Below are 19,216 nucleotides of genomic sequence, written 5' to 3'. Positions count from 1 at the left end.
ATCCAATTGGTTTTTATAGTAAGTAATATTTACATGAATCTAAAGTTTGTATTAAAAAAAAAACCTCTCAAATGATGTGTAGCTAAATGATTTCAAATCCACCATACAAAAATATGATTTCAAGTACACGTGTTATGTCTTCTAATACGTGTAACACAATCACACACTCAATTACTCAAATAAATATTGAAACTTTCAATCATGCACAAACAAAATACAGTAGATTTTGAAAGATGAAAAACATGAGACTTTTTTTTTAAGACGACGAGAAGAAAACTCATTAGAAGCATACTATTGATTTTTACGGGTAGATTTTATTGTGCCTCACAAGAAGGTTATTTGAGTAAATTTAAGAAGCAAAAGCTTGTAGTTCATGTTAAACGCTTGAAAGAGTAACATTTCACTAAAGGGTTGTATATCTCAGTATAAAAGCTTGAAACTTTGTAACTAAACAATGCTTTTAATCGAAGGAGCTGTTTCATAAAAGCATGAAGCTTGAATCTCCTAAAAACTTTTAAAAGTTCCTTGCCAAACATTGCGAAATTATCTTGTAACAATATGTTTCTATTTATCTATATCTATATCTATATCTATATATACACTTCTATATCTATATTCAAAAATAAAACAAACTCCCAATTCCCCTCCTTATTTTTAAGAACCTAAATAACACATTTACCTCTATGTTAATACATCTTTATTTTTATTTTATATACTATAACTAAAATGCCTTTAAAAAAATTACACGCAGAAACACATAGCAAAAGCTCAAACTCAAAATTCTTTCTTCTCCTCCCCCTTTCATATCTCATGCAACAGATCATCACATCTCGAGCCGCAATAAAATTACTTTTACGTTAATAACCACACCATCATCGTCGCCGTTATCACTACGGACACCTGTCTAGTTTAGTTTATATACAAAGCATTTCTTATTTTTATTTTTTGATAGTTGATGTAATGGTGTAACCCGAACCGGAGTGAATATGGGTTTAGGAAAATAAACAGGAAGTAGAGGTGAAAAAAAAAACAAAATAACGAAAAATACAAAAATAAAAGCCCTAATCGAATCCACACGAGTGACCATCCAAACCCCCCGTTGGCTTTGTCCCCGTTGCCGGCGTACTCCGTCGTCTCCTTCATCTCTGCCGCGAACTTCCAGGGCAATTTTCAGCTCTAACGCCGTCATTTGTTTGCCATTTCACAAGTATAGTTTTCTATACTAACATCAATGCAATTATTACTTTCAACATTATTTTTTATAATAAATACGAGTAATTTTCAGTGATAGTTCATTAATTTAATTGCCACTAATCATTAATACGAGAACTGATATTTATAAATTCGGCATGCTGGCGGATATACATACCAATCACTTTAGCTAACCTGCTTAGTTACTTGCGTCGAAAAGCTAACCGGTAGCCCGGTAGGGTCGAAAAGCTGCTTCTAGAAAGACCCCTGACTTATAATGTGTCAGCCTTTCAATATATACGAGTAATATTTACTTTTTTAGGTGTATATTTGAATGGCAAGTTAAAATGGGTTGTAAAGGTCAACCAATTTATCAATGTGTTCTGCGCGGCTCGTATACTGTTTTTGTATCGGGAATTGTCACCGTTAATATAACTTACTTTGATGTTGCCGACCTTAATACCGTTTCTCACTGTCATATACTACATGAAAATGCTCATATGTAAGATTTAAGAATGATATGTACTTTACACAAATGAATAGTTTTAGTTGGTATGAGCGTTAAAGTTAACATGCAGGCGGTTCTTTTAGTTGCTTTTGTAACTAAATATTTCATGGATCTGAATATAATTCTTCTCCGGATTTCGTTTTGCAGATTTGATAATGGAACAAACTTCAACATCTCAAGGGTCTGGCTCTGACCCACCTATCGAGAGTAAATCTTTTGCACCTTCAACCCCAACTGTGGCACTTGCTTTAGGTGCAAGTACACCCACCTCAAAGGATGGAGACGGTTCAATGGTTGACACGGATCCAGCAAACCGTGCTAGTCCACATGGTCATGTTGCCTCCACACCTTCATTTTCATACAACGTGCCTCAAAATGCTATTACAAGTTCCGAGAGCCCTCATCAATCTTCAGCCAGCACTGTTAGTGGATCCTTCTGCAACCTTTCATTTTTCTGCTTGCTGGATGCATTTTTATTAAAATAGTTCATTACCCTAAATATTACTGTCAATTGTCAAATAGTTGTAAGTCTTTTGAGCATATCGTCTACCTAATTTTTTTTTTGTTGTTATTATAATTGCAGCCTATGATAAACTCACCAGGGACTTCTTCATTTCCGAGACCTCCTGTTCCTGGTGTTTCTGCCAGTTCAGGTGCTTCATTTTCATATAGCATTCCACAAGCAGAGTCTGCTTTCTCTGGTGGGCTATTATTCCACCCAAGAATGGTAAGGCAATTTTTAAAACTAGTGCTTGTTTTAACTTCTTGCTTCAATACTGAAATTATAAAGCTGTTAAGGCATGAGTATGGAAGTCACTGCTATATAGCAGCTTTAAGGTTCATTAGTGAAGTAAAACTTAACTTTTTTCAACCTTGGAGACTTTGATCATTGTAAACTCACCAAGGCAGTCCTCTTGTTCACATTTGCTTTAGGAGGTTATCAGTTATGCTATATATTAAATGTTTTGCAATTTTGTGACATCATATTTCGGTGTTTGTCAGATGGCTGTCTCACCGATGTCTGAAGTGGCAAAGAACGTGTCACCTTCTGCAACATCCTTGCAACCTTCTGTTCCTGGGCAGGCGGCACACCCTGGTTCAATATTAAGAGGTCCTACTGCGCAGTTCATGCCACCACCTTCACCTGTTGCTGTCCCAAGAGAAGCGCCATCCAATGCTGCTAGTTTTTCTTATAATGGACACCAGCATTTACTGCAGAAGGATCAGTCTGCACCATCTGTACGTGCATCTTCCCAAATTCTATGAATGTAGTTACTTGCAGGCATGACTAACTACACTTTTTTTACACTCAATATTGATGTAAGCTTTGGTTACTGTGGAAGTTCCTCCCGTTTTATTGAGTATTCTGAAAGTTGAGATCATAATAATTGCATGTAATAATATGGCTTTGTTTTGACTAACAAATAGGTGGATTTATAGTTAAATATCGGGATTAACCTCCTTTTTATTATTCGTTGAAAATTAATAGATTCTAATTTAAATGATGCTGCAGAAGGCTAACTGTAAGAAGTAGTATGCGTTATGAAGCTCATTGCTTGTGGTTGATCTATTTGAAACAGATACCTACAGGACATGGTGCTCAAGGACCTAGTGTATCTTCTGCTGCATCTATCCCTCATCCCGTTTCACAACATGCTCATTCTACTTTAGTTGCCGCATCTACAAACTCAAACGTTGCTTCATCACCATTCTGGATGCCATCTGCACCATCTTTTCAACTGCCTCCAGGTGCACCAAGAATTTCTGTAACATCTGGCCCACCTGGAAGAGCTCCAGCTATTCCTGTTCAAACTAGTCTATCTCCTCAGCAGCCATTTTATGTTTCTAATCCTCCTATGATGGGACCTCCGCAGGGAGCCTGGCTTCAGCCTGCACCAATTGGTGGCTTCCCAAGACCCCAGCTTTTACCATATCCACCTGCTTTTCCTAGTTCCTTTCCTTTGGCAGCTCAGCCTCCTGGTACTTCAGTTGGAGCTTCTGCTGTGACATCTATATCCCATGCAGTCTCTGACAGTGTGCCATCTGAGGTGCCACATGATTTACCGCCAGGAACTGGTATGTATGAATATTCTGATATCTGAGTCTATTATTGTGTAAATGAGTATTTATATACATTGGGACCTTTGGCTTTCACAGACGATAGCAAGCATATGAATGCTGTTGGAGCTAAGGATGAATCAGTTCCTGCTGAGCAGTTGCATGCATGGTCAGCCCATAGGAGTGAAACAGGAATCATATACTATTATAATGCTGTGACCGGGCAATCTACCTACCAAAAACCTACTGGTTTTATGGGAGAGGTACATTTTCTTGTATTGACTGTTTTTATTCATAATTCTATAGATACTCAAAATTAATGGATAATATATGCAACATAATGAGCTTAGTATTTCTAATGGATAACATATGCAACACCGTTTATTATGCTCTTGATAGTTGTACTCTAAACATTCTCAGGACTTCACTCCCGTATGATAATAGTATGATTAGAATCCAAGGCAGAAGATATGAATAAGATATCCTGCTAGTTTTACACATACCCACACCTAAGTAAGGAATTCAAAATGATATAGACCAGTTTTAGTCACAAACTTCTTTTTTAATTTTTTTATAGTTCCAAAATAAAATTAATAGGAATCGAAAAAGTCCCATTTTGTCCTTATTTATACACAATAATCTTGATTACCAATTTTGCTATCAATTAACATTGAATGTAGTCTTACCCAGGTTTTTTTAGTAGTTTTAAAATAGGAGTGCCTTGAGGGAGTACATATAAAGGGAGTACAAATAAGAAGCTCCAAATTTGTAAGAAGTGTGAGAAGGCACTAATATTTTTATTTCTGTCATGTTTACGTTTTTTTTTTTTTTTCCTGATTTTCCCCAGCTCTTTGTAGTTGCATAAGATTAGGTTATAGAAAGTTTTAGCCATTTAATGCTTTGACCAGAATCTGTATTGTCTATCCCAAGACCCGTTTTCTCCATCAGATTCGGTATATATTTTTTTTTATGTGGTTAATACATAGTAGGTAAACAAATGTAGTGCTTTGATCCTTTTAAAAGTTCCATCGATCTTTTGTTTTCGGTATATGTTTCTTTTGGTAGGTACTCTGTGTGACTCTCAAGTTATGGGGGGAAAGGTTGGGACTGGGAGTTGTCTTACCTCGTGGCAGACCTAGATCTTAGTATCTGAATATGTGGTCAATGATTAGTAGGTAATAATAGAATAGTACATTCACCTGTTGAAAAATTCTATTCGTCTTTTACCTTAGCGGGGTAAAATATAGGAACTTGGTATATAATAGGGTAGTGGGGTAAAATTGAAGAATGTTCCTACAGAGAACACTTGACCTCCATTTTGCCGTAGTGGTCATTTTCTCTTTAATTTGGCTTTCAAATTCAGGCTGTTGCTTGTTCTCTGCTAGATAGAACAATTTTTTCTACCTTCATGCTTGCTAGCATTATAGTGCCTTATTTATTTATATATGGTTGCCTTTCTTAAATGAACTAATATTTGCATTTTTCTTTTCATTTGTAAAGATGAACTAATATTTGTTTTTTTTTTTCTTTTCATCTGTACTTCTATTGGCAGCCTGATAAAGTTTATGTACAACCGACTCCAGTTTCATGGTGAGCTCTTTGTAACACCAAGACACTTTTTTACGCCACTCTTAGATGTATTTATATTTAGTTGTCAAATGAAAATTTATGGAATATGCAAATGGCTTTACTTGCAGCAACCTTGACATCTATGCTCTTACTTAAGGAAGAGTATTCGGGATTTGTTTAAGCATCCTGATTTTAGTTTTTACAATTTGTTGCTTCATTTCTCCCATGTTATGCATATATCATGTTGTCTTCTTGTGTGTGCAATCATAACCCTGATCATTTCATGCTCTACAGGTTCCACATCTTTTGAAATGCTAAATCACAGGCTTTGGTTCTTAATCTTTTTTCTTTCTTTTATATGTTGTTCAGGGAGAAGTGTGCTGGCACAGATTGGTCACTAGTTACTACAAATGATGGCAAAAGATACTACTACAATGCTAAAACCAAGGTATTATGAGCTATATATTAAAAGCTACTCTGGTTATGTGGCCTACTAAAGTAGTATGGACTGAACCTAGTTGGTTCGGCTACTATTCTATTTGTTGTAATATTGTAACTACTATGTTGCTTTACCAATTTCACACTCTACAGGCTCTACTTTTGGGGTTTTCTATCATTCATCCTATAAAAGTTAAGAAATATATTTGAGGTAGCAAAATAGTTTGGTCAAGTGTGTTGCATAACGGGTCAAGGGGGTGATTTTCAATAACGAGTCACATAGGTTGGTCTTGGTTAGAGTTGACCCGCCAACCCCCTGTTTCTTCTTTGAAGCTTATAAATAAGTAATATATCAAGTCTGATGGAAAACGATACTTCTAAAATAAAATTCGAGTCGAACAGTTTAGGAGGTATGTTGGTCAATGGCTTGACATTGCCAACTCTAGTTTATATCTAATGTTATTAACTTTCGGTTAATTGCTATTGGCTGAAGGCTGAGGGTTTAAGTTGGGTTAATTGATATTTGAGGGGTTAAGCTACTTTCTGGATGATTAGGACACATTCAAAACAATTCTTATTTTGTTTTTGCTATTTTATTGTCTGCTGGAAGTAGCTTTTAAGAAACTTTATCAAACAAGCATTTATGTGAAGAGTAGTTTTAAGGAGTTATTTTGATGTTTCTATAATATGAGTAGTATATTTCACACAAGTGCTGAACATATGAATTGTAAAATCACTTTTAAGCTTGCAAATTCCATATTTGCTTTGATGAAGTAAGTTTTTTTGATTTTTTTGGCTGTTTAATGAAGTAAGTTTTAATATGATTTGGTCAGTTGAGCAGCTGGCAAATACCAACAGATGTGATTGAGATGAAAAGGCGGCAGGATGCTGATGTTTTGAAAGAACAATCAGCACCAGTAGCTAATGCTACTACTCTAACTGAAAAAGGTTCTGCTCCTTTAAGCTTGAGTTCCCCTGCTATTAGCACAGGTGGCCGTGATGCTATGTCCCCTGCAACATTAAGTGTGCCTGTATCATCATCATCATCTGCACTGGATTTGATAAAAAAGAAGCTGCAAGATTCCACGTCGCCTGCTACCTCTTTGCCACACGCAGCTTCGGCAGGAGGAATGCCTTCTGAACTGAATGGGTCTACACCAGTTGATCAAGTAGGGAAGGGATCACATAGCGAGAATGGAAAAGATAAGGTGAAGGATGAAAACGCTGATGGAAATTTATCCAACAGCTCGTCGGATTCAGAGGATGTGGATAGTGGACCAACCAAGGAGGAGCGTGCTATCCAATTCAAGGTTTCTTCTTGTTTTGTTAATTACTCTTGTTGTGAAAGTCCAACATTATTCTAATATGTTGCGTCTCACCATGACTTGGCATACTGTGTCACTGATGGTCTTTACATTTAAAATATGAAGAAGCTACATATGATTTTTCAGAAAATGTGAAATCAAGGTCTTAACGTGTATTTAGTTAAAGGGAACTAAAATCACGGCTGGTAAGGTTGGAGCAGGTTGATAATAATGGCAATCAGGAGACCTTTGTACTTGGTTAATGGAAGTCATTTGTGCTATTACATGGTGTCTGTTTTCTATTGTTGTTATGCTAAAGTTTTTTACTGGTTGTTACTTAATTTTATGGCATTTAATACTGTAGTAATTATTGCACTTATGGAATATTCAGGAGATGCTCAAGGAGCGTGGGGTAGCCCCATTCTCGAAATGGGAGAAGGAGCTTCCAAAATTTGTGTTTGATCCACGTTTCAAGGTTTGTAAAGTCTAAATTTTGTCAGTTTTGTAGGTTAACACGCAGAAGCTCTCTTAGTCGGATACCAAAGAGCTGGCAAATTGGGTACTTGTTAAGACTTGTTTAAGGAAAGAATACACTATGCTATTATATACTTTTTTTAAAATAAATAATTTTTAGTATTCTAGGGTTCATCATTTAATTTTTTTGATACGTAAAACAAATAAGTGCCACTCTCAAACCACCAAAGCCAAGTGTTAAACGAGTTGTTTTCATGTTTGATACTTATGTTAATCGTGCGTTCCGAACTTGTAAAAACCTGTTAAGACATGATTTTGCCATCTCTTATTATCATGCAGCATGATAGTTTAGTGCTGGTTTAAGAACTATTACAATATATTGATTATTGTATCCTACTTTACATTGATTTTTTATGTCAGCTCTTTACTTGTATCTATAATTAACTTACTCCTGTACTTTTGTTTAGTATTTAAGGTCTAAGAATTAATCTTTAGTAATCTCAGTCTTTTGTTCTTTTTAGTGCAGCTGAGACAAAGAATTAACTATAACTGAAGTAGAAACAAAAATGTGGATGTAAGAGATCATTTCAGTAAAAATAAAATACAATATAAGTGTGTCATCTCTAGAAAGAACATTTATTGAACTAGAGCACTTGTATTGGCAATTTTTTTAATCATTCCTAAAAAGTTTCTTTTCTCCGTTAAATAACTCTTTATTTACCAAGTGTAGGCAATACCAAGTTATAGTGCTCGGAGAGCTATCTTTGATCATTATGTTCGAACACGTGCTGAAGAAGAACGTAAAGAAAAACGAGCAGCACAGAAAGCTGCAATTGAAGGTTACAAACAGTTACTGGACGAGGCGAAGGAGGTTTGCTTTAAGTCTGTCTCTAATTTAAGTCTCAAAAGTTTCTTTCAAACAGTCTGTTCCATAGTTCCAAAGTAGATCTTGCATGATTAGATTTTTAATTTGTCGGATTCTGTCTCATCTTTCAGGATATCGACCACAACTCTGACTATCAAACATTTAAAAGAAAATGGGGTCACGATCCTAGGTTTGAGGCTTTAGACCGGAAAGAGCGTGAAGCTCTTTTAAATGAAAGGTAATTTTGCAACCATTTCAAATTGCAGAACATGATATATTTTTAAAGATAGTTGTTAACAAAGTGTGATCCAATGAATATGTTCATAATGCAGAGTTTCATCTTTAGTGACTTCTTTATGGGTATTCTGGAATTTTAATAAATTCTCTGCTTGTTTTTTTTGTTTCAATATAATTTCGGAGCTCTGATGTTTTCATCTATTTCAGAATTCTTACCCTAAAGAGGTCTATTGAAGAAATGGCTCGTGCAAAATGTGAGAGTTTTAAGTCGATGCTTCGCGATAACAGGGATATTTCTCTAACTTCTCGTTGGTCTAAGGTTAGTAATACAAGCTTATATATGATTGCAAGATTTCAGATATTGTATGTATTTATATGGAACTTTGGGTGTTTGGTCTCTGATTATGTATTTGTTGGTTCTAAATTTTGAACTTAAAGGTCAAGGATATCCTAAGAAATGATCCCCGATACAAATCTGTGAAGCATGAGGATAGGGAGGCTATATTCAATGAATATATCTCTGAGTTAAAGGAGTCTGAAGAGGAAGCTGAAAGGGCTGCAAAGGCAAAACACGATGAGGAGGTAATAGAACAGGCTTTTTATTTGGGTGTTTGGTCCAAGTTATATAATTTGTTGTTTCTTAACAGTTGTTTTATGCAATCACACTGGTAGAATTGTAGGATCCTTTGGGTTTACAGTGGGTGTGGGTTAGCTCATTATCTTCTACTGTAATAATTACAAGTTGTAATCACATTAACCGTGATATATTGAGCTACATCCACATGTTACATCGTGTTGCTTCAAAAGTTTTAACTTCTAATAGTTGTCGTCTTGTGGATGACACTTCAAATATTTTGCAATGAGAATGAAGAGTATTGCTTAATACACACTTAATTACAGGATAAGTTGAAGGAAAGAGAGCGAGTACTTCGTAAGCGGAAAGAGCGTGAAGAACAAGAAGTGGAGAGGGTGCGTTCAAAAGCTCACAGAAAGGAAGCCATTGAATCATATCAAGCATTACTTGTAGAGACAATCAAAGATCCTCAGGTAGTCAAATTTTGTATGTTTCATATTACAGTTGTCCACTTGTCCTAGTTTAAGAAGCAAAGTTTTGGCTCTGATTTTTATTGTGCGTGAATGTTATAAGTTTTCTACCATTTAAACAAGTACTCCCCACACCCTAAAATATGTTAACTAGACAAAAGTAAAACACAAGGTTTAAGAAAAGTGCAAATAACACAGCTTACTTATTACAATGTTTACAGTTTTGTCCTTTGCCATTTATTGATATTTCTTTGAGATTTGTAATCATCGACTCCGATTATGGATACTTGATCATTGTGTATTACCTTTTTAGCTGTGGAATTATTTTGGGATATATAAAAAAAGTGAAGGTAGAAAGTTATTCGGGGATGGAAGGAGTATACACTGTCTATGCTTTCATACAACACCACAGAAAGCACAACCTTGCACTCTGTATATGAAACTACCCGTATTTAGTTATTTAGATTTTGAGACCAGTTTTAGTAATGCCACTTGTTTTTCTGTCATACAGGTTTCATGGGTGGATGCAAAACCTAAACTAGAGAAGGACCCTCAAGGGCGTGCAGGCAACCCTTACTTAGATGTATCAGATCTTGAAAAGCTTTTCCGTGAACACATTAAGTTATTGCATGACGTAAGTAATAAAGCCTGTTATGACTATGCTTTTGTTCGCAAATTTAGGTTTCCTTGGCAGTTTTTACTGGTATTAGTAGCGTGGTTTTTTTATATCCTCGATTAGTTATTATCTTTGGAAAGAAAAAAGGGGGGAGGGGTGGGTGGGTGACGGGTGAAAGCTGGTTTGGGTTAATATGAGCACTATTGGATGGGTCGTGTTGACGGGTGAAAACAGGCTTGGATTAGAAAATTATATTATCACTATAATAATAATAATAATCAGAATCTTTGAATATAGAGATTTACAGGGTGACGAATATGTTTGCACAAAAAATAGACATTGGGTGACATCTAACCTGTTCGTTGTGTTTCTTTTTCGATTTTACCCATTTGGTCCATTCGCAATAAATACAACCTAAATAGACTCACCCATTTATAAAAAATGTCTAAACTGCAACCTCATTCAAGCCTAGAAGATTTGCCTTTCCTAAACCTGATATTTTTCCACATTTCAGCGGTGTGCACACGAATACAAAGCTCTGTTGGCTGGTGTGATAACCACAAATGCAGCTAAAAAAGAATATGAAGGTGGTAAGACGGTTTTTACCTCATGGTCAACAGCGAAACACCTTCTCAAAGATGATGCCCGATACAACAAAATGCCTAGAAAAGATAGGGAGGCTTTGTGGCGGCGACATGTCGATGACCTGCAACGAAGGCGAAAGTTAACAGTTGACGAAGACTCGGAAAAGCATGGAGATGGTAGAATAGTAAGCTCAGTTGATTCTAGGAAATACATTTCAGGGTCTAAAAGAAACCATGATCGCCGATAGCTTTGTTTGGGGCTAGATTCATTTTACATCTTATCTCCGATAGAGTTACTGTGTGTGATCTCATATATTATTTTTCTTAGTCTTTCTGTATACTATGTTATTGCTAGGGTAGTCCCATGTCGTTCAGGTGCGTGTATGTGCCTATTGATTGTGGTCAAAACAAAAATTTAGTCATCTAGTCTATATATGTCATTATATTGCTCTTGTTTTTAGACTACCGGTATTGGTTTTATTGACCGTTGCGCATCCCAGACTTGAGAAAATATGTTTGCACAAATGTCGCACTTGAATAATGCTCCGCAAGATTATGTTGAAGGTTGTGATGTGATCCGTTATCTTATAGTTTTGTCTTTCTCTGAAGGTGTATTCACATCTTCCAGAAGTGTTCATCCTGAAATGTTTGCTTGAGGGATATGCCAGGTACGATATCCTTTCATGATTGTTGAGACTGGTAGTAACTAAAATACATTAATATATGTTACTGTATGAGTATATTAAACGAGGATAAGATAATAAATTTCAGTTTATGACTGCACAAACCTTATTATAATTTTGGTTCCGTTATATTATACAGATCGTTATATATCACATACAGAACAAACCTTATTATAAATTTGGGTAAGCTCTTCACCTCAATTAACTTGTGATTTGTGAATTGTTTGTAACTAGTTGAATTCCCCCGGCGTTGCCCGGGGTCTAACTTTTGCGTGTTTCTCGTAAAGCTTTTGCACGCCATAACAATCCATATACATAACGCATTATATGGCATTGACTTATGTTTTTTATATTAACATCAATATTATTACATTATCTAATTTATTTATTTTGTTTTACTTTAATATGAAGTTTAATTGTTTGAAAGTTGTTTAGACTTTATATGTAACTTTTTTTTTTTATTTTATGTCAAATTCAGAAAGTATAAAGTAGTGAAAGATTTTATTAAAAAAAATGTATCCATGTAAAGTTGTAGGTACTTGTGACTTTGAATTCTAATAACATTACCATAAATTATTGGAAATGACAACATACTATCCACCCATTTGCACTTTTTTCCATCTATAATTCTTTGAATTTGAAATCAGGGAGACGAAAATCATCTTCAAATAATAGATCTCCCACTTTTGATCTTCTTTCTTCTTCTTCTTTTTCTTTCCTTTTTTTTTTCCCCGTTCGCCTTGCATTTTCCGACCACCAAACACGACCGTTGACACACCACCATCACATTCTTCTTCATCTTTATTTTATACATCTTATTGGTTGCTTGTTTGATGGTGATTGTGAAGCGATTACGCTTTTTTCCGGTCACCGTTGTTTTTTCCGATGAAGGCCGGCGGACTTAGTGGTTGTCAGCAGCAGTGGTATTTGAGTGTTTGATGGTGATTGTGAAGTATGGTTTTTTCCGATGACGGCCGACAGAGTTAGTGGTTGTCAGCAGCAGTGGTATTTGAGTGTTTGATGGCGATTGTGAAGCGATTACGGTTTTTTCCGGTCACGGTTGTTTTTTCTGATGACGGCCGACGGAGTTAGAGGTTGTCAGCAACAGTGGTATTTGAGGAGGTGGCTGATGAAGAATTGGGGTGTACGTGATGAAGAAAAAGAAGATGATTGAGTTAGAGAGAGCCAGAGAAAGGATCAAAGAATGGAGAAAATCAGTTGGGAGATAAAGGGACAAAAATGTCATTTCAACCTACCTAACTAAGCCAGTTAGAAGCCAAATGAGTCAGTTGAAGCCGCTACTGTAGTAGTTCACTTTAGGATTGTTATATATATAATTCCTTAAGAGGTAGAGTCTGTTTGTCAATACACGAGGCTTACAAGTGATTATGTGATATCAGATTCTATAAATTACTATTTCAAGTTTATTGATATATACAGAATCATAAAAAGAGAGCTCTATGACTGCATGTATCTGGTGTTTCTTATTGTGGATTTTTCTAAGAACTCATTTAGTGCCACGAACAAGAATGATCCACCTGTAAAACTTAAATTGTTTTGTAATACCTAGTTAGATTATAATTTGAATACAGAAGTGGAATACTATCGCGCTTATTAGTTGATTGTTTAGCTTTAACAGCACTTGTATAAAAAACCCATAACTATTGATATTTTCTTAAGCCAAACGGAGCAGCAATCAGTAAAATAATTTCTCCATGCTAACTTATCAACCGTTGCATCTCTATAGTACCAATTTCTCTATCAAAAAATCCCCTCAAAAGATTCAGGCCAAAATTAGGACAAACTTTTCTGGTTCAGAGTTCTTGAAGGTGCATGGTTGGCTTTGTTAATGATATTTTTGTACACAGGCCATCCTCAGGGTTCTGCAAAGACCATTGATCCAAACCAATAAAATCTGAGCCATAAACCTAACCTTGCCGGTCTCTAAAAGACTCACCCCTAAAATTGCACATACGACAATTCATTCATAATAGAACTTAGTGGTAATTTAGATTAGGAAAATGATAAATCTTTCAATAGATTAGCCTAAAATCCTCCTAAAATTTTAAGAAGGTGACATGTGTTATCTACTATTTCTCTTTCCTAATCTTGTCATCTGATTTTTTCACATGTCATCATCTAATAATTAAGAAGATTTTTAGGCTATTTTGTTAAAATGATTAATCATTTCCCTTTAGATTAACATCAAAGATAAAGGGTATTGTTTATGAGTTATGACACTCAATAAGAGAAAATAGCTTCATCAATAGAACTCAACTTTCCTTTTCGATTCATAGTTGCATTAAATATCAAGTTCGGGTTTATTAATTGCAAAGCGGTTTATCAAATGAACTTTTGAATTAATAAAGGAATTTGAGTAGCCAAAACTCTATTTCTAATGCATACAACCTCCTAAATCGTTCTCATTTTGACACAGACTATTATCAATGAAGTGGTGGTTGGAATCTTGATTAATACATTTTAGAATAATACAGAATGGAAATAAAAACCAGCCATCAATAGAGGGATTGGTATTTAAGGAAAACTTAAGAATAGAAATAAATAGAAATAAGAGAGTTTGCGGGACGGCCCAACCCTGACCCATACCAAAAACGACCCTTACAACCCAAATTTGGTTCCTGCTAACCGATCCTGAAATGCAAATATTTGCCACGCGTGGAGAAAATGTTCCACATAGGAAACTATAGGATAAAAAAGAAAAGAATTCCATGCAAAAGTACCTCTAAGTAAAAAATAAAGCTTCCAAATAATCATCAATATAAGCAAGGCATGGCCAATGATCTGTTCGTATCCTAACTAGAGTCGAACTAACCCCAACTTCCATTTGAAAAAGAAGATGAGACGTTGGAGGAAGGAATATCAAAATATGAAACCGGCCCATGTTTCTTTTATTCAAGTGTAGGTTACTCCCTCTGTCATCTTCCTCCTTGTCATACTTAAGATAAAGTGGTCCCTCCACTATATTAGGATCCACAGCAACAACATCAAGACCCGAACCTGAAGCATCATCGTTCCAAACAGTGTCACTTATGACCCCTCTGTGCTTGACAACATTAATGAGTGAATCACCAATGACATTAACAACAAAATCCGATAAGTTCTTCTCAACTGCTTGAATTAATGAAGTTGCTGAAACTTCAAGAAACTTAACAGAACGTGTTCCATTGACAGCTATAAACCCTTTACCTCCTTTTAAAGGAAAGGTCTCTCTCCCAGTGCTGGATGAACTACTACATGCTTCCCATAATGCATTAAATAAATTTACATAATATTGAGGCATATCATCATCATGAATGCCATCTGGAACTATAGCTTTAAGAAACATGTCCTCAATGCCCACAGTAATGCTCTGAAGCTGACCAGAGATGATCTGACCATTCTCTGCATTTGTTTCTATGGACACGTCAATAAGACCCGGTGTTGGTTCCTTTGGTTGCAACTCAATTAAAACGGGAGCTTTGAAGCTTTCTTTCTCTTCTTCTGCAGCACCATTGCCAACAGGAACAATATCTAGAGAATCAGTTTGACTTTGACTTGAAGGTATGTCGTTTTTGGTGGGTTCGCCAAGAAGAAAAGGTATGCGGCAAGGTTGAATAGACCCGAATGGTGCCGAAGAAGAAAATTTGAGCACTGTAGCATACAACGCAGTAACCCCGTCGATTTCAGTAGATGCATTGTTTTTCCATACTCGATTAAAAGGTTCTGATTGAAAGCTCAGAGTACATGATATTCCAATTTTGATACTAGACATATGTCTGAAATCAGGAATTAATGAAAAATATCTCCGTAATATTTCAACAATTTCTGAAACTTTAGAATCTGTAACACGCAAGGGTTCCCGTGACTGATTGGGTCCTTCAATTGCAGGGATAGTTGAGACTTCGGCATTGTCATCGGGTGTCTCCGGTTGCCATGATGAGGTATTAGTGTCTGTGATGACTTCCATATAACGGGGCTTGTCACCACTAACGCCAAAGGAGTTTAAAGACAAGGACCAGGATTGTTTGACTAATAATGGAACCACCCGTTCAATGTGGATGTAGGATGAAATATCTTTTAATTTTTTTGGATCATAAGAAAATCGAGGAGATTGAACACTGAAGAATGAAGTGGAATGAGAAGATGGGTGCTGATCTCCAGTGCTCAGTAAATGTCTGAGCTTATTTCCTGGTACACAGAGCAGCATCCGCAAGTATATTCTGAATATAGAAAACTATATCAGCTTAGAAAGGTCATGCAAAAGAGTTCTTTCAGACTTGGGAAGCCTAAAGACATAAGTCCAGCAGAAATATCTACGTAGAGGTGGCAATCTTGAAACATTTAATCAAGAACGGGTCAATCCAGGTTGAGATTATTCTTAATGGCTCAAACGAGTAAACTTAATACATAATCTTGAAGAATATGAATAAATGAGTAAAGAGGTCCAAGTTACCCACAGCGTCCTCGTAATGCAGTATTTATATTTGAACAAATTTAAAATTTGAGAATATCAGTAAACATGGCAAATATAACCCATTCACTTGTGAATGTAACTTGGGTTGTCTTTAAAAATCTAAAAAAGGTCAAGTTAAATAAAGGGCTTTTTTTGAACATAATTCACACTTCTGATTATTGAAAGCCTGAATGAAGGGCTTTTTTTAATATATAATGATGGTTATAGCTTCTTATACGCCCTCCCTCTGATTATTCAACTTCAATAACTTTTTCTGAACATAATTCACATTTCTGTTATAGAATGTACTAGAACATTGCCTATCCCAACCTGTACTAGAACATTACCCCTTTCGACGGGAATTCAATTTGAGTCATTACCTAACCCACCCATTTTGCCACCTCTACAGAATAGAGAAGGAATATGGTTCTTGATACCTTGCATTGTCACGGACTTCAAGATCTGGAAAGTGAAGGCAAGTGAATGCAAGGAGACGAGATAGTCCAAGGAAGAATCGAGAGCTCTGGTGGTGCATCAATATTGTCCGACAAAGAACAAGAACTTTACTTCCTTGAGACCATGATCTCAAACCTGTGTCTGGACCATGTTTTTCGACTAAAGTCCGCATGTATTTACCATACAGGTCTAGCAAACCACCTGGTGGAACTGTCTCACTTTCAGCAATTTTTTCAAAAAGTGGAAAATAAGATCCCAGTCGATAGTCTATGTCAACTTTTGGAAGCAAATGATTGTTAAATGTCTGAAGTAGGCGCTCTCCAAGAAGGCGGTGCTTGTTACACCGGAGCAATCGGTTAATGAAAGCTTCTATGACGGGAATTAATCCCTGAGACTCTAAGGTCATAGTCACCAACATCTTCTGCATAATGATCATAAGAACAACACCAACATATAAAATTCTTCCACAGAATATAAAATGCCATGAAAACACATATAGCGTCTATTGAAATTCCAATGGTGATAGGGATCAAGTTTATCTTATTAGTTTCCTACTTTGGTTAGGTTTTAAAAACTTAAGACATGAAGTTGTTTGGTTTTTTGTTCCTCATATTATGTTCATATTAAGTTATCCAGCCATGTATAGTAAGAGAAATATGTTCGCTATTACTAAACTTGAACACAATTTGTTGCTTATTTAGGCTTTTTAACTTGTAATGCTCATAGTATATTACTGTAGTTTAAAAGGTGTACGATTGTGGGCTTGTGGCAATGAAAGGTCTTAAAAGTACGGTCAAGTATATTTTACCTAGTAAAAAGGTGAAACATAGCTATATAAGGTCTTACATGTTACCTCTGTAGCATGGAAGATTGTCGACTCCACGAGAACTTTGGTGGAAGAACCAGTATCAGAATGGGAAGAGGCGCCTATCAAAAGCTTATGAAAGGTGCGAAATGCAACAGAAGTTTCTGTGCTCCACGGTGGCAACCACTTGAAACCAGATACAGACTCAAGACCATCTTCGAATAGCTTCACCACAGACACTTCAGAGCTATCCACATCTGAAACCATTTCACCATTTGCATTGGCAAATCTAGACATATCAAGTATGATCGAACAATATGCAATCAAGTCAAGCTTTAATGCTTTCAAAGCAAGTGGATCAAACACACTCGGGTAAAACCTTATAGCTGTTGCAAAAATCCTCTCTTTAATCACCTTCCTCTTTGACATCACCAAACCCATGAATCCCAACAACCAGTGAAGTGAAAGCAATCTAAAAACCAAAACATGTTGTGTTTCCCTGGAAATCAGTAAAAGGCGACTAATAACCTCATTCTCATATCCATTAAACGCTTCAGGAAACTGTAAATACATCCCTATAAACGCATGACACAGCAACATATCAAACATATAAAGCAACCCCGAAAACTGCACTTTCAACAAAGAGGCCTGCAACTCCAGTGCCACCGCCACCGGCATTATAATTGACATGAACTCAAACAACCCAAAAGGAGTCAGATACTGCGGCCATTCAAGCAAAAACGACATCACCCTCCTCAACTCCTTAACTGCCAACCCACCATTATCCCTTCCTGAACCACTCTCTCCTATCAAAAACCGAGGAACACTAAACGGTGTCAACGGAACCCCAGTCCCTAAAAACGACACATTCACCTTGGAAACCACAATCCCATGAACCACATTGGCTAACAACAAAACATAACTCTGACCCACATGAGTTTTCTCATTCTGACACAATTCCCACAGACTCCCAACAATTTCGGACAACAAACCGGGACATTCGCTCTCCAATTCCCTCAAACACTCACACGCCACACCCCTTAAACTCCTATCTAACCCGTGATTCGGGCGGTTTACAACAGTCAATAACACATCAAGCAAACCCTCTAGCTGACTTACAAAAGTCAACCTAGGGTTTTGACCATTTTTATCGTCATCATCATTATTACAACAATTAATTGTACACAATATAAGTATAGAAGTGAAAGACACAAGTACCTGTTCTTTAAGCGAAAAAGATACCGAAACGGCGTCGTTTGGAGAATTGACGACGGCGCGTAGAGTATCAACTAGGCGCGTGAGGGGTTGTTCCGAAATGGGTATTGACAAAGTTGTGAAATTTTCTTCAAGGAAGATGATAATGTTGAGTTTTAGAGAGATAGGGAAGTCTTTACGGAGGATTGAAGAGAGAGAAAGATCGAGGAGAGGGAGACCGGTGTAATTGGATGAGATCCAACGGTGGTGACGGTGGTCATCGATTAAAGATTCCCATTCTTGTGGTGTTAAAGGTTTTAATGGTGGTGGGTTTGTTTCCATTTCGGGTGTTTGTAACAAATCGACTGGTTGTAGTCAAGATCACAGTCCCAGAGTCCTACTCCTTACATAGGGCAAGTCGATACTCGAATTTTAAGCAAAATGATAAATCCTCCATATATTAACCATATAAGCGTGATTATGTTACAGTTTGAAAAGAAAGTAATAAGAATTTATTTTTCATAAAAATTATTATCATTATTTAAAACTAATGTATTGGACTCACTTATATAAATGTCGGCCCTCCATTCAAACCCACTCCCCGAGGCGTTCCAAGGTCTCTTTCAAATGCGCAATGGGCGACGATGACATCACGGGTGATGGTGGCGGTAATATTATGGTTATTGATGTAAAATGGTATTTTAGTTAGTTTAAGTGTTAAGTGATGTATGTTGTAT

The 19,216-nt window shown here is 36.4% G+C and overlaps 2 protein-coding genes across 2 annotated transcripts; one reads left to right on the top strand and one right to left on the bottom strand.

The window, feature by feature from the left end:
* The first annotated feature begins 1,047 nt into the window (after positions 1-1,047).
* Positions 1,048-11,348, top strand: LOC122579767 (pre-mRNA-processing protein 40C). The gene is made up of 17 exons (XM_043751994.1): positions 1,048-1,207; positions 1,847-2,121; positions 2,283-2,426; positions 2,702-2,938; positions 3,280-3,775; positions 3,857-4,020; positions 5,310-5,347; positions 5,696-5,774; positions 6,598-7,074; positions 7,460-7,543; positions 8,273-8,413; positions 8,539-8,645; positions 8,852-8,963; positions 9,083-9,226; positions 9,545-9,691; positions 10,200-10,322; positions 10,819-11,348. The coding sequence occupies exons 2-17, from the start codon at positions 1,855-1,857 to the stop codon at positions 11,134-11,136; spliced, it is 3,078 nt and encodes a 1,025-aa protein (XP_043607929.1). The 5' UTR covers positions 1,048-1,207; positions 1,847-1,854; the 3' UTR covers positions 11,137-11,348.
* A 2,664-nt stretch (positions 11,349-14,012) lies between these two features.
* On the bottom strand, positions 14,013-18,984 carry LOC122579214. The gene is made up of 3 exons (XM_043751332.1): positions 17,334-18,984; positions 16,462-16,901; positions 14,013-15,791 (listed from the first exon to the last, which is right to left on the bottom strand). The coding sequence occupies exons 1-3, from the start codon at positions 18,819-18,821 to the stop codon at positions 14,315-14,317; spliced, it is 3,405 nt and encodes a 1,134-aa protein (XP_043607267.1). The 5' UTR covers positions 18,822-18,984; the 3' UTR covers positions 14,013-14,314.
* Between the last annotated feature and the right edge of the window lie 232 nt (positions 18,985-19,216).

The sequence above is a fragment of the Erigeron canadensis genome, chromosome 8 (assembly GCF_010389155.1).
Source record: "Erigeron canadensis isolate Cc75 chromosome 8, C_canadensis_v1, whole genome shotgun sequence".
Classification (NCBI taxonomy): Eukaryota; Viridiplantae; Streptophyta; class Magnoliopsida; order Asterales; family Asteraceae; genus Erigeron; species Erigeron canadensis.
The sequence above is the reverse complement of the archived record's forward strand: the minus strand, read 5'-3'. Positions and strand labels throughout refer to the sequence as shown.

What these genes read in the sequence shown, in the direction of transcription:
- LOC122579214 (XM_043751332.1), bottom strand. Translation starts at nt 18,821, where the DNA reads ATGGAAACAAACCCACCACCATTAAAACCTTTAACACCACAAGAATGG. An exon ending in CAATCTTCCATGCTACAGAG is followed by an intron (nt 16,902 to 17,333) that starts GTAACATGTAAG and finishes ATCATTATGCAG; the next exon opens with AAGATGTTGGTGACTATGAC. An exon ending in GAAGTCCGTGACAATGCAAG is followed by an intron (nt 15,792 to 16,461) that starts GTATCAAGAACC and finishes TTCTATATTCAG; the next exon opens with AATATACTTGCGGATGCTGC.
- LOC122579767 (XM_043751994.1), top strand. Translation starts at nt 1,855, where the DNA reads ATGGAACAAACTTCAACATCTCAAGGGTCTGGCTCTGACCCACCTATC. An exon ending in TGATTTACCGCCAGGAACTG is followed by an intron (nt 3,776 to 3,856) that starts GTATGTATGAAT and finishes TGGCTTTCACAG; the next exon opens with ACGATAGCAAGCATATGAAT. An exon ending in AGCGTGCTATCCAATTCAAG is followed by an intron (nt 7,075 to 7,459) that starts GTTTCTTCTTGT and finishes TGGAATATTCAG; the next exon opens with GAGATGCTCAAGGAGCGTGG.